This window comes from Raphanus sativus, chromosome 2 (assembly GCF_000801105.2).
Source record: "Raphanus sativus cultivar WK10039 chromosome 2, ASM80110v3, whole genome shotgun sequence".
Lineage (NCBI taxonomy): Eukaryota > Viridiplantae > Streptophyta > Magnoliopsida > Brassicales > Brassicaceae > Raphanus > Raphanus sativus.
The window spans coordinates 18,810-36,027 of record NC_079512.1 but is presented as its reverse complement, the minus strand read 5'-3'; the positions used below and the strand labels follow the sequence as shown (position 1 = coordinate 36,027).

Sequence of the window (17,218 nt, the reverse complement as noted above, 5' to 3'; positions counted from 1 at the left end):
TTGAAAAATATTGATTCGAAATATTGAAAATGGGAAGTGAAAATCGGTCCATGAAGTGAGTTTTAGTTGAAATGAAATCTTATTGGATTTTTGGAGATTTAGCTTTTAACCAAAAATGCCAGAATCAACTAATGTACATAGCTTAAAATTCTGGTTTACATTACTTTTGTGGTGTCAAATGACCCCATATCACAAATACGTGTGTTCGCCCTTGATTAAGCATTTGTTTTCTTTTCAACACGGTAATAACTTCAGTAATAGCGCGTTTGCTTTTACACCCGGGGTTGGTGTGTGTGAATGTATCTTTTTCTTTTAAGGATGACTTTGAATGTGTAACCACGGACCTCGTCTGTATCCATAGAATCTGCACTTCCCAATACATAAAAGTAATTTCATAATCTAATAAACATGTGGCGTTTGTTTGTATTTTAATTATTTGTTTGTATTTTAACCACGGATCTCGGACCGTTAACTATTTTCTTATTACTTGTCAGTGTGATCTATAACGTTTACAGCGAGGCAACATTAAAAGTAATTGGCGACTTTTTTTTTTTGATCAAATAGTAATTGGCGACTTTCATACACATTATTTAGGCGAAACACAGACCGACATGAGGAGACCAAAAAACAAGACAGTCACCAGAAGAAGCAAAAAAAAAAAAAAAATGAAGAGAGTGAGACTTTACTTTAGTATTCTACTACTAACTCTGTTCATCTTCAATGTCCCTTCTCTGTTAACAACAGCTCAAAAACTTGACCCTTCTTCAAGTTCATGTAAACGTACCTGTGGAGGAATCTCGATTCCTTTCCCGTTCGGTATCGGACCAAAACACTGTTATCTCAACGACTGGTACGAGGTTGTCTGTAACACCACCACCACCACCACCTCCTCCGTCTCCGCTCCGTTCCTATCTAAGATCAACAGAGAACTAGTGAGCATCACTCTTCGAAATAGCATGAGCAGTTCCCACGGCGTCGTTCACGTCAAATCTCCGGTGACTTCCTCCGGCTGTTCTAAAGGAGACGAAAAGCCTCCTCCTCCTCCTTTAAACCTCGCCGGTGGAGGAAGCCCCTATTTCATCACCCAGTCGAATCGTCTCGTCTCAGTGGGTTGCGGCACGAGAGCACTGGTGACGGGCATCGAATCTCAGATCATAGGATGCGAGTCGAGCTGCGACAGGAACAAGAGTCGCCTAGGCCTAGACAATATCTGCGGTGGTTACAGATGCTGTCAGGCGATGATCACGGCGGATAGACCTCAGACGATCGGCGTTGACTTAGAAAGCTCCGTTGTTGGTAACAACGCAACAACTCTTTGTAAAGTCGCTTTCTTGACGAACGAGACTTACTCTCCGGCGAACGTTACCGAGCCGGAGCAAATTTCTAGTAATGGGTTTAGTGTGATCGAGCTAGGATGGTACTTTGATGCATCAGATCATCGGTTAGTGAATCCAGTGGGTTGTTTTAATTTGACGGATGCAAAGTATTACACGAGCGCACCGAGCTGTGTTTGCGAGTATGGTAGCTTATCTGGGTTTGGTTACAGTAGCTGTTTCTGCAATGACATTGGTTACAGTGGGAATCCTTATCTTCCTGGTGGATGTATTGGTAAGATCTTCATCTTATTTGGCTTCAATGAGGCACTGTTTATTTATTTTATTTAATCATGTATCTAATTTGATTCTGCCTCTCTTTTTTTTTTTTGTAATTGTTCTTAAGACATTAATGAATGTGAGGGAGAATTAGGACGAGGCTGTATAGGACAAACTTGTGTGAATGTCCCTGGATCGTTTAGGTGCGAGCCAAAGAAAACAGAGAAGATCAAGCCTGTGATTTTAGGTGAATTTTTGATTCGCATTCTAAAAGTCGTATAACAACAAAGAATTAAAGAGTGATCGTATGTTTTTTTTTTGTTGCTGTTGTGTAGGTCTTGTTATAGGTTTGGCATTGTTGTTCTTGGTTCTAGGGATATGGGGATTCATCAAATTCGTCAAAAAGAGAAGGAAGATTATCCAAAAGAGGAACTTCTTTAAACGTAATGGAGGTTTATTGTTGAAACAACAACTAAGTACATCAGAAGGAGGTAATGTGGAGGCGTCTAGGATATTCACCTCGAAAGAGCTGGAGAAAGCGACCGATAGCTTCAACAAGAACCGGGTTCTTGGACAGGGAGGTCAAGGCACTGTCTACAAAGGAATGTTAGTAGATGGGCAAATCGTAGCTGTGAAAAGATCTAAAGTTTTGGACAAAGACAAAGTGGAGGAGTTCATCAACGAGGTTCGTGTTCTCTCGCAAATTAACCATAGAAACATCGTGAAACTCATGGGGTGTTGTCTGGAGACAGAGGTTCCTATCTTGGTTTATGAGCATATTCCAAACGGAGACCTATTCAAAAGGCTACATAATGGTTCTGATGATTACACAATGACTTGGGAAGTGCGTGTGCGAATTGCCGTGGAGATTGCAGGAGCACTTGCTTACTTGCACTCGGCTGCTTCTACTCCGGTCTATCACAGAGATGTCAAGACCTCAAACATACTTCTGGATGAGAAGTATCGAGCCAAGGTGTCGGATTTTGGTACTTCGAGATCTATAAGCATAGATCAGACACACTTGACAACTCATGTTGCAGGTACTTTTGGATACTTGGATCCAGAGTACTTTCAAACTAGCCAGTTCACAGATAAAAGTGATGTTTATAGTTTTGGTATTGTCTTGGTTGAGCTTATAACCGGAGAAAAGCCGTATTCTGTTGTGCGGCTTGAAGAAAACAGAGGGCTTGCATCACATTTCATCGAGGCCATGAAAGAGAACAGAGTTCTTGATATCGTTGATTCTCGGATCAAAGAAGAGTGCAAACCGGAACAAGTATTGGCTATGGCTAAACTTGCAAGGAGGTGTTTAAGTCTAAAAGGGAAGAAGCGTCCAAGTATGAGAGAGGTTTCCACTGAGATTGAGACGATCCGTTCATCACCTCAAGATTTAGAGGTGACTATCGAAGAAGAAGAGGATGAAGAAGAAGAAATGTCAATGGAAATTAACATAGATGATTCTTGGAGTGTGGACATGACTGCTCCAGCATCTCTCTTTGATTCATCACCCAAGTTAGATGTTAGACCACTGGTTCCTCAACGAACATGGTCATGATGGCATCATGCAAGATCGCAATGGTGCACCAAAATGTTGTTTGATTTTGTGATAACAAAGATTCAATGTTCCATTCTACATTCAAAGCAGAAAAACATAATGTTCCCAAAAACCTTTCAGCATTATATTCCATTACAAAGATTCATTCATCATTTGTACAATAATTATGGAATCATCTTGGGACATAAATTAATAAGATTTCGTATCCAAATTGGATTGGTAAAAAATATAATACAAGCTGAAAAAATAATAAATAATATTTTTATATCTCATATAAATATATAGTTTACTAAAATTTCATAAATTAAAAATTTATATATACAGTTTTAATAAGTACAAATAATATATTGTACTGTTTATTTTATATTCATAATAGAGTTTATTTAAAATTTTAATAAAAAATTTATCTAAAAGAACATTTAAATTATAGGATACATAGCTCATATACATTAAATAATATAATAAAATAATACCAAAATTTAATTTATAAACTTTAGTGAATATACAAATAGTGAAATCAACTATTTTTCTTGTTTTAAGAAAAATATATTCTAAAATATAGAAATGTAAACAAGGATTCTTTATAAATTAATAACTCAATGTATTAATCAACTACTATAATTTCGACATTATTATTTTTTATAGTTTTTTCTGTATAAAATACAAAAATAGATATATTGAACATATTTGAAAGATATTGATCCGAAATATTGAAAATATTGAAAATCGGTCCAGGAAGTGAGTTTTTAATTGAAATGAAATCGTATTGGATTTTTAGTGTACTGTATATTCGATTGGCGCGTTTATGTTCTTCTGTGCAAAAGAAGAGCTTGTGTGTGTCCATTTTTGGCAGAAGAAGAGCTTCATAAATACAAAACATAACATGCACTGACGCACAAGTAAGGTTGAGAAGATAAATACAGACCTTCAATCTTTTCGAGTTAACTATGTGTCTTGTTTTTTTGGGCAACAACTATATGAGTCTATGACCACCAAAATCCATACTTCCCTGTTCAGATTCCATAGGTTTGATTTCCTAAAGAACCTGAGAATATGTATAAGTTTGACTCATTCTCAGCAATAAAATACAATACATTTAAAGAAGACAAGATTTGCTTTCAGATGTTTTGTAATTTCATTCGTAAGTACATCACGCCCTACTATCACTTATGTGTTATTTTTTAGTCTTTTTAGGTATGGTTTAGGAATATGGGTTCTATGTACCATGGTAGCTATATTTATAACACTACAAGAAAATACTCATATTGCAACAAAAAAATTGCAATGTCTATTTTCGTTAATAATTTGCTATGATTATTGCAATACTTTTACAATAATGAATGTTTGTTGCAGTTTCATTACAAAGTTATTGCAAACTCACAACCATAATAGATGTTGCATGTTTTTATTACTAAATTGCAACCTTTTGCAACAAAAACAAATATATTGCTAATTTTGCAAGAAGCATCCAACACTTTTAAATTCTTGCTAATTTGCAAAAGAAAAAATAGTAATTATACATGGCAAAATGTGAAAATAATTATATTTTTATAGACTAAATAGTTTCTGTGTATTTAAGTACAAGAAATATACAATATATATTATATTGTATATTTAAATATGTATACTATATTTTCAAAATTTCAGATTCTTGAGAATTTGTTAACGGTTTTATGTCATGAACTTTATTTTGTATTGGTCCAATACGGTATAGTTTACTTATTCCTATTCAACATAATAGGAAATTAGACTAAAAATCATTTACATATTTTTTGAAAGATGACTATAAAGTAAATAAACTATAAACGTAATTACATTTACATTTATCTCTTCTTTTCTTTTTCTCCTTTATCACCATTGATAAGCCCAAATGTTAAGTTCACGTGTTCCTAACTAAACATGAAGCAAAGCATGAAGTGCCATTTATTCATTAGATTCGTTCATTTTTGAAAGTCAAAGCATCCTCTCGCATAAGCATGCCTTTTACAAACCATTGAACTAGTATCTATATATTATTAAAAAAGAAGTGCACATATAAAATGTCCCTTAGTTTTCAGTGTTATTTACACTTCCATGCCACTGACATTAAATAATATTTTCTATTTTAATGTTGTCTTTTCCATCTTAATTAATGTGTTTTCCAATATAAAATTTGAATTAAATACACAATTAAATAATATTTTCTATTTTAATGTTTTGTCTTTTCCACTTAAATTAATGTGCTTTCTAAAATTAAACTTGAACTAAATGCACTTCATTAACTTCTCAATTAAAACAATGTCAAATTCAAAAAATGCATTTTTATTGGACAAACAATTCATAAAAATTATAATATCAACTCTTCATTGAACAAATATGAACGAAAAGTATTACCAAATTTGAACCGAAACTAGATAACATCTAAACGGATTTACCATTTTGGTATCTAGAGAACCATAACTAAATCTTATCCGAACGAAATATTTCGGATATCCGAATGTATTTAAATCATATTTATATACTTCAATATGTTAGCTATTTTCGAGTTAATATCTAACTATTTTAAGTTGATTTAAAATATAACAAATAGTCAAAAGTAAACATCTAAAGTAGATAAACAATAATCAAAATACCAAAAATACTTAAAATATATATATTTATTCTTCATCCAAATATTCAAGTTAAATATATATATATACTTAAAATACTTAAAATATATATACTTAAAATATATATATTTATAGGCTAGACAGGGCACTAGCCAATGAAGAGTGGCATACTCTTCTCCCATGTTCCTATACAGAATATTTAGGAATGGTGGGCTCGGATCACCGACCAGTAGTTGCATATTTGGAAGATAAAGTTATAAGGAAAAGAGGACAATTTAGATTTGATAAGAGATGGATTGGTAAAGAGGGTTTTATGGAATCGATTGCGATGGGCTGGGCGAAAGACTATGGGTCGGATCAGGTGGATATAGTTAAAAAGATTAGCAACTGTCGACATGAAATTGCGAAATGGAGGAGAAATAATCCACCAACTGGAAAAGAAAAAATAGGGGAATTACAGAAAGCACTTGAGGACGTGCAGATGGATGATTCTAGGACCCAGGAGGACATTATGGAGGTATCTCGGAAGCTTCAGGATGCGTATAAGGATGAGGAGGAGTATTGGCATCAAAAGAGTCGAAATTTGTGGAATACGTTAGGGGATCATAATACCAATTTTTTTCATGCTTTAACAAAACAAAGGAGAACACGCAATAGGATTGTGGGACTCCATGATACCCACGGGAATTGGATTACAGAGGATACTGGTATTGAGAAAGTGGCAGTAGATTATTTTGAAGATTTATTCAATACAACCTCACCTACAGATTTTGAGGGTTTTCTGGAGGAAATAAGGCCGGGTATTACGCCACAGATGAATCAGAGGTTGCTGCGGCAGGCATCTGAGGAGGAAGTCCGAACTGCTTTATTTATGATGCATCCAGAAAAGGCTCCGGGGCCTGATGGAATGACAGCTCTTTTCTTCCAACACTCGTGGCATGTGGTGAAACAGGATTTGGTGACTATGGTAAATAATTTCTTAATATCGGGAGAGTTGGATTCAAGGTTAAACATGACTAATATATGTATGATACCTAAAACGGAAAGGCCCACAAGGATGACAGAACTGCGACCAATAAGCTTATGTAATGTTGGATATAAAATTATATCCAAGGTGTTATGTCAGAGATTGAAAATCTGTCTTCCAACGCTGATCTCAGAGACTCAATCGGCATTTGTGGCAGGGAGATTGATCTCGGACAATATTCTGATAGCTCAGGAAATGTTTCATGGTCTGCGAACAAATAAGGCATGTCAAGGAAAATTTATGGCCATTAAAACGGATATGAGTAAAGCGTACGATCGAATAGAATGGGATTTCATTAAAGCTCTTCTATTGAAGATGGGTTTTGATTCTCATTGGATTAAACTTTTAATGGAGTGTATATCATCGGTACAGTATCGGGTGTTACTCAATGGTCAGCCACGAGGACATATAGTTCCTCAAAGAGGCTTACGGCAAGGGGATCCGTTATCCCCGTATCTATTCATTATGTGTACGGAAGCATTAATAGCAAATTTAAAAAAAGCAGAGGCTGATAAACGGCTTACTGGCATGAAGGTAGCAAGGGCTTGTCCATCGATATCACACTTGTTATTTGCAGATGATAGTCTTTTTTTCTGCAAAGCCCAACGGGAGGAAGCACAAACTATTCTCAAGATTCTAAATGAGTATGAGGCAGTTTCTGGCCAACTTATAAACTTTCAAAAGTCATCAATTCAATTTGGGTACAAGATTGAGGAATCTTGTAGACAAGAAATGCGGGATATTTTAAGTATTCAGAATATAGGAGGAATGGGTTCCTATTTGGGCCTGCCGGAGAATATTGGTGGGTCAAAAATTCAGGTGTTTGGATTTCTGCAAGAGCGCCTGAATAATAGGATTAACGGCTGGACTTTTAAATTTTTTACTAAAGGAGGGAAAGAAGTGGTTATCAAATCAGTAACCACAGCTTTACCCAATCATGTGATGTCTTGCTATCGTCTACCAAAGGCAATAACAAAGAAACTAACGAGTATTACAGCTCAGTTTTGGTGGAGCCCTGGAGGAAGAACAAAAGGAATGCATTGGAAGTCTTGGGACAAGGTCTGCATTAGCAAAGAGGATGGTGGGTTGGGTTTCAAAGATATAACGGATTTAAACACGGCTATGCTGGGTAAGCAGTTATGGAGGCTGGTGGAGAAACCAAACACCTTATTTTCGAGAGTCTTTAAAGGAAGGTATTTCAGGAATGCTTCACCCCTGGAACCGATTAAATCATACTCACCGTCATATGGATGGCGAAGTATTAGCTCAGCTAGATCTCTGGTTAGCAAAGGACTAATCAAAAGGGTGGGAACAGGGTCATCCATATCTGTATGGAATGATCCCTGGCTCCCAACCACTCGCCCGAGACCAGCAAACAAAAATCAAATTACCAGTCCTCATAGTAATCCTGATCTTACGGTTGATCAACTGATAGATCCAGAATTACGAATTTGGAATTCTCAGGCAATACAGGAATTAGTGGATCCCCAAGATGCAAAGATCATAGAAAGTATACCTCTGAGTAGGTTTACCCGAGGGGATAGAGACGGATGGCACTTTACACAAAATGGAAAGTACACGGTAAAATCAGGGTATCAAGTGGAACGGGTTTACCCAGATACAGCCAAACCGGCTGCAGTATTTGGGCCAAATGTGGATTCACTTAAAGCACATTGTTGGAAAGTTCGCTGCCCGCCAAAGATTAAACATTTTCTATGGCAATTGGTATCATGATGTATATCTGTCAGAAAGAATTTAAATGCGAGAGGGCTATCAGGGGACTTGTACTGCGATAGATGTGGGGCTACGGAGGAATCGATTAACCATGTGTTTTTTGAATGCCCTCCAGCGCGTCAGGTTTGGGCACTGTCCAATATCCCATCTAACTCAACAATTTTCCCAACGGGATCTTTGTTCACAAATATGGATTACCTATTTTGGCGAATACGGCCCGAAATGGAAGATCATCAATTTGCTTGGATATTATGGTATATTTGGAAAGGAAGAAATAATAAAGTCTTTAGTAATTTGGATATAGATCCGCGGGAGACTTTTCAACTGGCGGTAACAGAAGCACGGCTATGGGCTGAGGCCCAAATAGTGCAAGTGCCAACACAAAATCCACAACAATCGAATCTGCCGATGATTCCCGGCAGGTGGTGTTTCGTGGATGGATCTTGGAAGGAAAATGAAGTCTTCTCTGGGCAGGGGTGGTATAGTACACTAGAAGGCTTCACAGGACTAATGGGAGCACGGAATATAAGGGCTTCTCTCTCTCCTCTTCACGCGGAGACAGAAGCTTTAGTATGGGCAATGGAATGCATGAGGAATTTGCGTCAGTTTCGGGTCACGTTTGCAACAGATTGTCTGCAACTGGTGAAGATGGTTTCTGAACCAGAGGAATGGCCGGCATTTGCTAACTATTTAGAAGACATAAAGACGTTGAAAGAATCCTTCCACAGCTTGGAGATCATTCATGTACCTCGCACACAAAATTTGAAGGCCGATGGTTTAGCACGTAGTGCTAGGAAACAAACGTCCTTTGTTGTGCACATGGATGCAGAGCTACCGTTTTGGTTTACAGAGTCTGTTTGAGTCTGTAAAAGTCGATGACAAAAAAAAAAAAAAAAAAAAAAAAAAAAAAAAAAATTTATTTTAATTTTTAATTAAGGTACTTTAGCTTACATTACTCAAATTTACATGTTATATTTTTTAGATTTAAGAATATTTAAAGATATATAAATTTTTAAAATTTAAAAATAATTTAAACGGGTTATCAAACCCGCAAAGATCTAAATCAAACCGGAACCAAAGTTTATAAATACCCAAATAGAGCTAGAATCTTTAAACTCGAAAATCTCAAACCCGAATAAATTTTAACCGAATTCGAGTGGATATCCAAATATTTATCCCTAGCTTAGTCAATATAAAACGATCAAATACTATAAATATACTATTTAGTATAAATAAATAAAAATTTAAACTGAAAATTAATACCTGTACGGTCGCACGGGTCAAGATCTAATTTTTTTTTATTCTAGAAATTGCGGGAGGGGTTGCAACTACTAGAATATCATTTTTGCTTTAGTTTGTTTAGAAAATATTAAACAAAAAGATATGGATATATATCCAATATCGAGCAGTTTAGATTTTATTGTTCTCATTAATTATATATACAGCTTATACAGTGTTTCAATAATTCATTCACTTCTGCACGTATTTCTTTGAAATAGTCCTTGAAAGAAACTCATGTCCAGTAGTTTTGTTTTTGTGTGCTTTACTTATCTTTTATTTATTTTCTTTTAAGTGTTAATTTTGATCTTGTATTGTTTTTCCAAATGAATCACATGGCAAACGAGGGTCATGACCAAGGAGCAACCCAACTATTGAATGTCTAAGGTAATCTCAATCCTTCCAAAGTGAATGGATCATTATTGTAAAAAGAAACTTATGTTATAATAAGAACGTCACGTTAATAATTTATTTACCTTATATTTTTATTTTTGTTTATAGGTTCAAAGATGATTCCTTAATCAGTAATGAAACAAGAACAATCATTCAATATGATTTTTCTGGGCTATAGCAAACTTGAAGGCTTGGAGAAAATGATATCAATCCTTTGTCCAACTATTCTATCCAAGGGTGTCAACAACTAAATTTCAATTGGCTGCTTTAGTTATTTTTCTAAGTTTTTATTAGTTTTCTGTAGCTTTCAAATTATTGCTAATGTTTCTCTAATAATCTATCATTTGAACTTTTTAATATCGTAGTATATTTAATAAAGTACGTCATCTGTTTTTTTACTGTAAAAATATTTACTGTTAAAGTAAATAATACATCTAATATTGTTATAACAAGATACTACAATAATAATTTATGCAATGCAGTTGATAATATACTAACTAGTATTAAAAAATTATGTGCTAAACAAAATTAATTGTCGTCACAAAATATTTGCACCAGATACATTATTTAAACGTAATTATTGAATAATAGCAACAAATTTCGATGTATATTTTATAGCAAATTTTGTGTCAATTTTAAGTTGCATCTATACGTTGTAATTATACCAAATTTTTTATATATGTCTAGTTGCAGTTAATACAACTAAATTGCAAGTAAAAAATGCAAATTTGCAATGTTGTTTGTTATTATTTTACGTAGCAATAGTTTGCCACTATTTATGTTGCAAAAGAATGTTGTAAATATACAACAAAGTTGTTACAAAAAATTGTTGCAAAAATATAACATATTTATCAACAATTTAATTCGTTGCTAATTTTGCTACATATATGCAACAAACATGAATTTGCAACATACAAACAGCAAGAAATTAAAATTTGTCACATTTTTGTTGCAATTCTATATTTGCAACGATATATTACCATATAACAACAATATATCACTATTGTAATATGACTATTTTCTTGTAGTGTAACCATGGTCATATGATGATGATATGTGTAATATTGATTGATACAAGAAGGGTTATTGAGAAGCATCATCTTAATCTGATGAAATTGGATTTAGGAGTTTGATCAATTAGTGTAATATTTTGGATGCGTGCGAATGAATGCATCTCTCTCTCTCACCAGCTCAATGGGACAACTAAGACGTGTCCTCGGTGTCGCATAGGCCAACACACAATCCGTGAATTTTATTTTCAGTCATAATTGTTTTTTAATGCTCCAGTGTTTACATATTTATTGTGATGTTCTTAAGAGATTGCCTATATATTTATGAAGAAGAGGTGATACATTAACTGAAAAACGATTCCAACTCATACAGAATTGAAAACCCAGTTAACTGAATAGTAAATTAATATTCTCTTATGTTTATTTAAGATCTTAAAAAGCTTTAAAATTTAAAGGTTTAAACATAAACCAAACTAAAATCTTTTACCAAAAAGAAAAAAAACTAATATCCAGATTAACACCTTTAGTAAAGGAACTAACGACATTGTTTGCAAATATAATGTGATACTAGATTATGACCCGCGCTTTGGAAACGCGGAATATTTTACGATGAAAATTTTTACTAATAATTTAACAAATATTTTGGTAACTTTTAAAGAGTGTATTTAAAATATTTTTGTATTTAAATCAGTGTTTCTAAATTTAACCCGATTGTGATTATACCGGTTAATCCAGAGATCTGACAATTCAATTTAGGTTTTTAAAATATTCATATTAACAAAAATCACTAAAATTCGAGACTAACCGATTGAACTGATGGATGACCAATATGTAATCTAATTTGATTTAAATTGTAATAGTTTCATAATTTGTAATCTTATAATCCAAATTTTAAAGTTCATTATTTTGCAATTTATGAAATTATGATGTTTCTACAAAATTTTAAAGAGAAAATGATAGATATAAAATATTAAGATTAATTATTGTATTGTTTGGAATCATTGATAGTAGTATAAAATATATTGTTTGGAAACATTGATAGTAGTAAGAAATAAATATATTGTTTGGAAACATGAATAGTAGTATAAAAAAAGGAACATTAATGATTTAATGTAGATTTAACTATAAAGTATAAAGGTGTATTTAATTTAAAAACTTACAAAATAAATGTTAGGTCCAACATAATGTTTCTGTTTTAATAAGATAGATGGGTCTAACCACAAGTGGGTACCTAGATTAATCATTTTGGACAAAAATTCATTTTTATAAATTTTGATGGCTCCAGAATTTAGATTGAAAGGGACGTTGCGACTGATTACTAGTTAACGTTCAACTAATTATTAATTAGTGGAGCCAAATTAATAAATTACTATTAGTTCAAATTCTAAACATTACACACAGCCAGAAAGACAGAATACACCCTAATTTTAACACGCGTCAGCGTCTAATTGGGTGGATAACTGGTGGTGGAGGGTACGATGTAGCCAAGAAGCAAATTTTCCCACCATTATTATTCAGAAAAAAAAAGAAACTAATAAAAGAAGAAAGATGTCACGTGCGGGACCAAACTATGGAGTCAAGTGCTCACGTACTTTTAATGAGTGAAAAAGTGATCTAGCATACTCTCATGTAATCTGCCATACTCTTATGTAATCTGCCATACTCTTATTTGTTTTCATACTCTTCAACTCGATGGTGAAAGTCGAAAGTGCCCCTCTCTACTTGACCAATGAAAACCCTCTCTACTTGACCAATAAAAATGCTCCTTTACTTGACCAATAAAAAAAAAGCGCGGTTTATTTCTCTCTCCTGTCCAGGTGGATTTTCTCATTTTCTTAATTAGTTTTAATTTTTCTCTCTCCTCCCTAATTCGAGTCTCTCTCTCGACGGACGATTGACGAAGAAAGCGAATGAAAGCTAGAGCGATCATTGAGTGAGTTTCAATTGTAAAGGAGATTGCGGCTCGCTTGGGTGCTGAAATTGACCCCCAACCTAGGTCAGATAAAGTTCAGGTAAAGCATTGTCTTTCTCTGTATCGAATGAATGAAGTCAATGCGGCTCGTTAGATTGGGATTTTTAGACAGTAGATTTCGAATATATGGGTCTTTGTGTTGTCAATTGAGAGTTGTATGGTGTGTTTGTTATGGAATTGGATTATGAACAAGAAATGTCGCGAATCAAAACTGAAATCCGGAATGAAAAGGGTGAAACTAGTAGACTATAAAAGTGTAAATAGGTGAAACTTTACTGTTGAGAAAAAATGTAAACAAGTATAAATTAGTAGGACTATAATAGCAAAACTGTATAAGTAAGATTGACTTCAATTGTATATTTTTTATTTGGTACAACAGATAATGGGTTATTCTTCTACAAACATACACTTTGACTATGATGGACAATATGCGAAATCAGGAGATGATTATGAATGGATTCCAAGCGATGGTCGTTTGTATGGTATATCCTTTAAGACATCATCATTGGATGAGATCACTTATTCCTGTTTGAAGGAGAGGATATGCAAGAAGAAGAGGATAGATCCGTGTTTAAAGAGGATGAATCTGAGTTACATTCCACTGGTAGTAGAACCTAAGAGGCAATCATATATTTTGGATGATGAAGATGTGTATGTGTATCTGACATCAGTGGATAAAGAGGGAAGAAGAAGTATTTTGCATGTAGAGGTCATCGAAGAAATGGAGCAACAATCAGTAGTTGAGAAAGAAAGCTCATATGGTGGGAACTATAGTGAGCTTGCGAGTGGATTACCCGAAGTTGAAGGTAATCCGAGTGCACTCACTCTATTTCCTCGCATTGAAGAAGCAGAACTATATCTGCCGGGGGCTGAACGGGTGGAGAATGTTGTTATAAATGGAAAAGCCGAGGAAAGGGGCATTAATGTTGTTAATGGAGAAGCCGAGGAAAGGGGCATTAATGTTGTTAATGGAGAAGCCGAGGAAAGAGGCATTAATGTTGTTAATGGAGAAGCCGAGGAAGGGGGCGTGGACAGTGAGGGCGACGTGGATAACTCTATGGGTGTTCGTCCTAGTTCGTACTATGTTGAGCTCCCACGTGTTGCAAAAGAAAAACCAGTGGTTAAAGAGTGGGAAGATGGTTTGGGTCTTCAGTTGTTTCAAGAATTTGAGAGTAAAGAAGCTGTGAAAGATATTATTGATAGAGCATCACAAGAGAACTGTTTCGGAATCAGTATTTGCAACTCGGACATGGGTCGATATGTGGTAAAATGTCGGGGAGCAGATGAAGGTTGTAAATGGAGTGTGAGAGCAACAAAGATAGATAAATCTGAAGCGTTCTCGATTAGAACATACAGGAATATGCATTCATGCTCTCGCGTAACTTCAAGTACTGGAAAGAAAAGGAAAGTTACACCAAGATGTGTTGCAGCTATAGTGCACAAGGATTATCCGGGACTATATGAGACACCAACAGCGAAAATCCTGGTCGGTCTGGTGCAAAGGAAACTGGGTGTGGAAGTGTCGTATACGACATGTTTGAGAGGAAAAAAACAAGTTGTTGCGGATATTCGTGGTGATCCGGAGAAGGGATATATAATATTGCCTGCTTATTTGTATATGTTAGAGAAGGCGAACCCGGATACAAAAACAAGTTTGGTAGTGGATAAAAACAACCGGTTCAGATACCTATTTGTTGCGTTGGGAGCCTCCATTGAAGGGTTTGAATACATGAGGAAAGTCATCACTGTGGATGCAACTTTCCTGAAGACTGTTGAAGGTGGTTGTTTAATTATTGCCACGGCTCAGGATCCAAACCTTCACCATTATCCAATAGCTTTTGCTGTGGTTGATGGGGAGAAAAACGAAAGCTGGAAGTGGTTTTTCACGACGCTGAAAACTGTTATACCGGATTCGACGGAATTGGTGTTTGTTTCAGACAGAAATCCAAGTCTGATAAAAGCTGTTGGTGAAGTGTATCCGATGTCTAAACATGGGTATTGTATCTGGCATCTATCGCACAATGTAAAAGCTCATGTCAATCAAGGCAGGGACGAGGTTGCACTACAATTCCGAAAAGTTGCATGTCTTTATTCAGAGCATGAGTTTAAAAAGCAGTATGACGATTTTAGGGAGAGGTATCCATCGTGTGCTAGGTATCTTGATAAAAGTGTCGAAGTCAAACGGTGGGCGAAGTGTCATTTCCCCGGTGCTAGGTACAACATAGACACCTCTAATTGTGCGGAGTCTTTGAATGCGCTATTTGAAAAGGCGCGAAGGATGTCTTTATTGCCTATGCTTGATACAGTTATTGATAAAATGTCTGAGTGGTTCAACAGACATAGGAAGGATGCAGCAGAAGGACCGTCATCTCGAAAATTGGTTCCTTTGGTGGAGAACAAATTGCATAAGAGAACACCGAAAGGTTCAAAACTTTTAGTGACTGTATTGAACAGTTTTCAGCTTGAATACAGTGTTATTGGAGAAGACGGGAAGACTTATTCTGTGGATTTGCAACAGAAGACGTGCAGTTGCAGGAAGTTTGATATAGATAAATACCCATGTAGACATGCAATAAGAGCTATCATTAAGTGTTTGCAGCATGATAAACCATTACAGTTGAGTGACATGTACGATTTCATCTCGAATTATTACTTCATTACAACATGGACGAAAGCGTATCGAAGGACTATATATCCAGTCCCTCATATAACTCATTGGCTGGTTCCAAAAGAAGTCGCGGCGGCGAAGTGTCCTCTACCTCCAGACTACAAGAAAAAAAAAGGAAGACATCAGGAAAAAAGGCATCCTTCGGCGGGAGAAAGTCGGCCCCGTCCCCGTCCTAATAAGTATATCCCGAATAGGGGTCTGGCTAGCTATTTCAACTGCTCGCAGGGTCCTGAAGGAACTGAAGGAGCTGAAGGAAATGAAGGAACTGAAGGAGCTGAAGGAGCTGAAGGAGCTGAAGGAGCTGAAGGAGCTGAAGGAACTGAGGGACCTGAAGGAACAGAAAGAACAGAAGGAACTGAAGTGTTATATGAATGTGAACCTTAGTGAAACCTGATTAAAGTGATTTCGTTTTATGATTGTAAAACTTGGTGAAACTTTCGTTATGTAACCTTTCGTTAGTTGATGACTATGTTTTTAGCTATGTTTTTAGCTATGTTGAGAAATCCGAATACATCAATGTTAGCTATGTTTTTAGCTATGTTAGCTAACAATGTCACGATTTTGATACTTTACGAAATGTTAACAATGTTCTGTCGAATGGGAAGAGAATACATCATTGTTAGCTATGTTTTTTTGTAAACACTACCTCGTGGGATTAGAAAAGATACATATGTCACAAAATCAAATTTTATCATGCATGAGCACATCTAAAACGTTGATAGAAAATAGAATATATCAGGTGTAACCATAAAATCAATCATCTAAGTACAGTAAAACCAACAAAATCGGAAAAATCAGAAAAGTAAAACTTTAAAGGTTTTTGTATAACTACAAACTAAGTGAAACTATAAGCACGAAAATCCTACACGAAAAAATTCCCGCCCATTTTTTCGAATTTTGACTTTCCACAAAATCGATGCGGAGGCGACGTAGAGGTGTATTAAACCCATTATTTTTAATGTTTTCGCCATTTACCTCAGCCAATCTCTCTCTCTACTATTCAATCTCTCTCTAGATCTCTCTCTACAATCGGTCGCTCTTATTTCTATATCTAGGTTACTCAAAATCATGACTCATCCAGACGAGGAGTATAGCCAGATGAAGGCTTTGAAGAGAGACATCAACATGCTTGGCTGCGTGGCGGATGCCGGGTGTGGGTTTCCGACCAGATGCCCTTGTGGGGGGACAATCATCAACGAGGTGGCTCGGAACCTGAAGTATAAAACCGATTTTGATACTTTACCGGGGAGAAAATACTTCACTTGCAAAAATTATGAGGTAATTTATAGAAAACGCCCAGATTTATAAATAACGCCCAGATTTTTATTGATACTTTCGGATTCTGATACATTCCCGTTTTACGTCTAGAATGATGGTTTCCATTTCCGTCAACCATGGGTC

At 35.5% G+C, this 17,218-nt stretch overlaps 1 protein-coding gene across 1 annotated transcript; it reads left to right on the top strand.

Annotated features, from left to right (window-relative positions):
* Positions 1 to 440: 440 nt before the first annotated feature.
* On the top strand, positions 441 to 3,296 carry LOC108833818 (wall-associated receptor kinase-like 22). Its single transcript, XM_056993496.1, has 3 exons — positions 441 to 1,608; positions 1,720 to 1,839; positions 1,928 to 3,296. Exons 1-3 carry the CDS (start codon positions 612 to 614, stop codon positions 3,145 to 3,147), a joined length of 2,337 nt encoding a protein of 778 aa, XP_056849476.1. The 5' UTR covers positions 441 to 611; the 3' UTR covers positions 3,148 to 3,296.
* Positions 3,297 to 17,218: the final 13,922 nt, after the last annotated feature.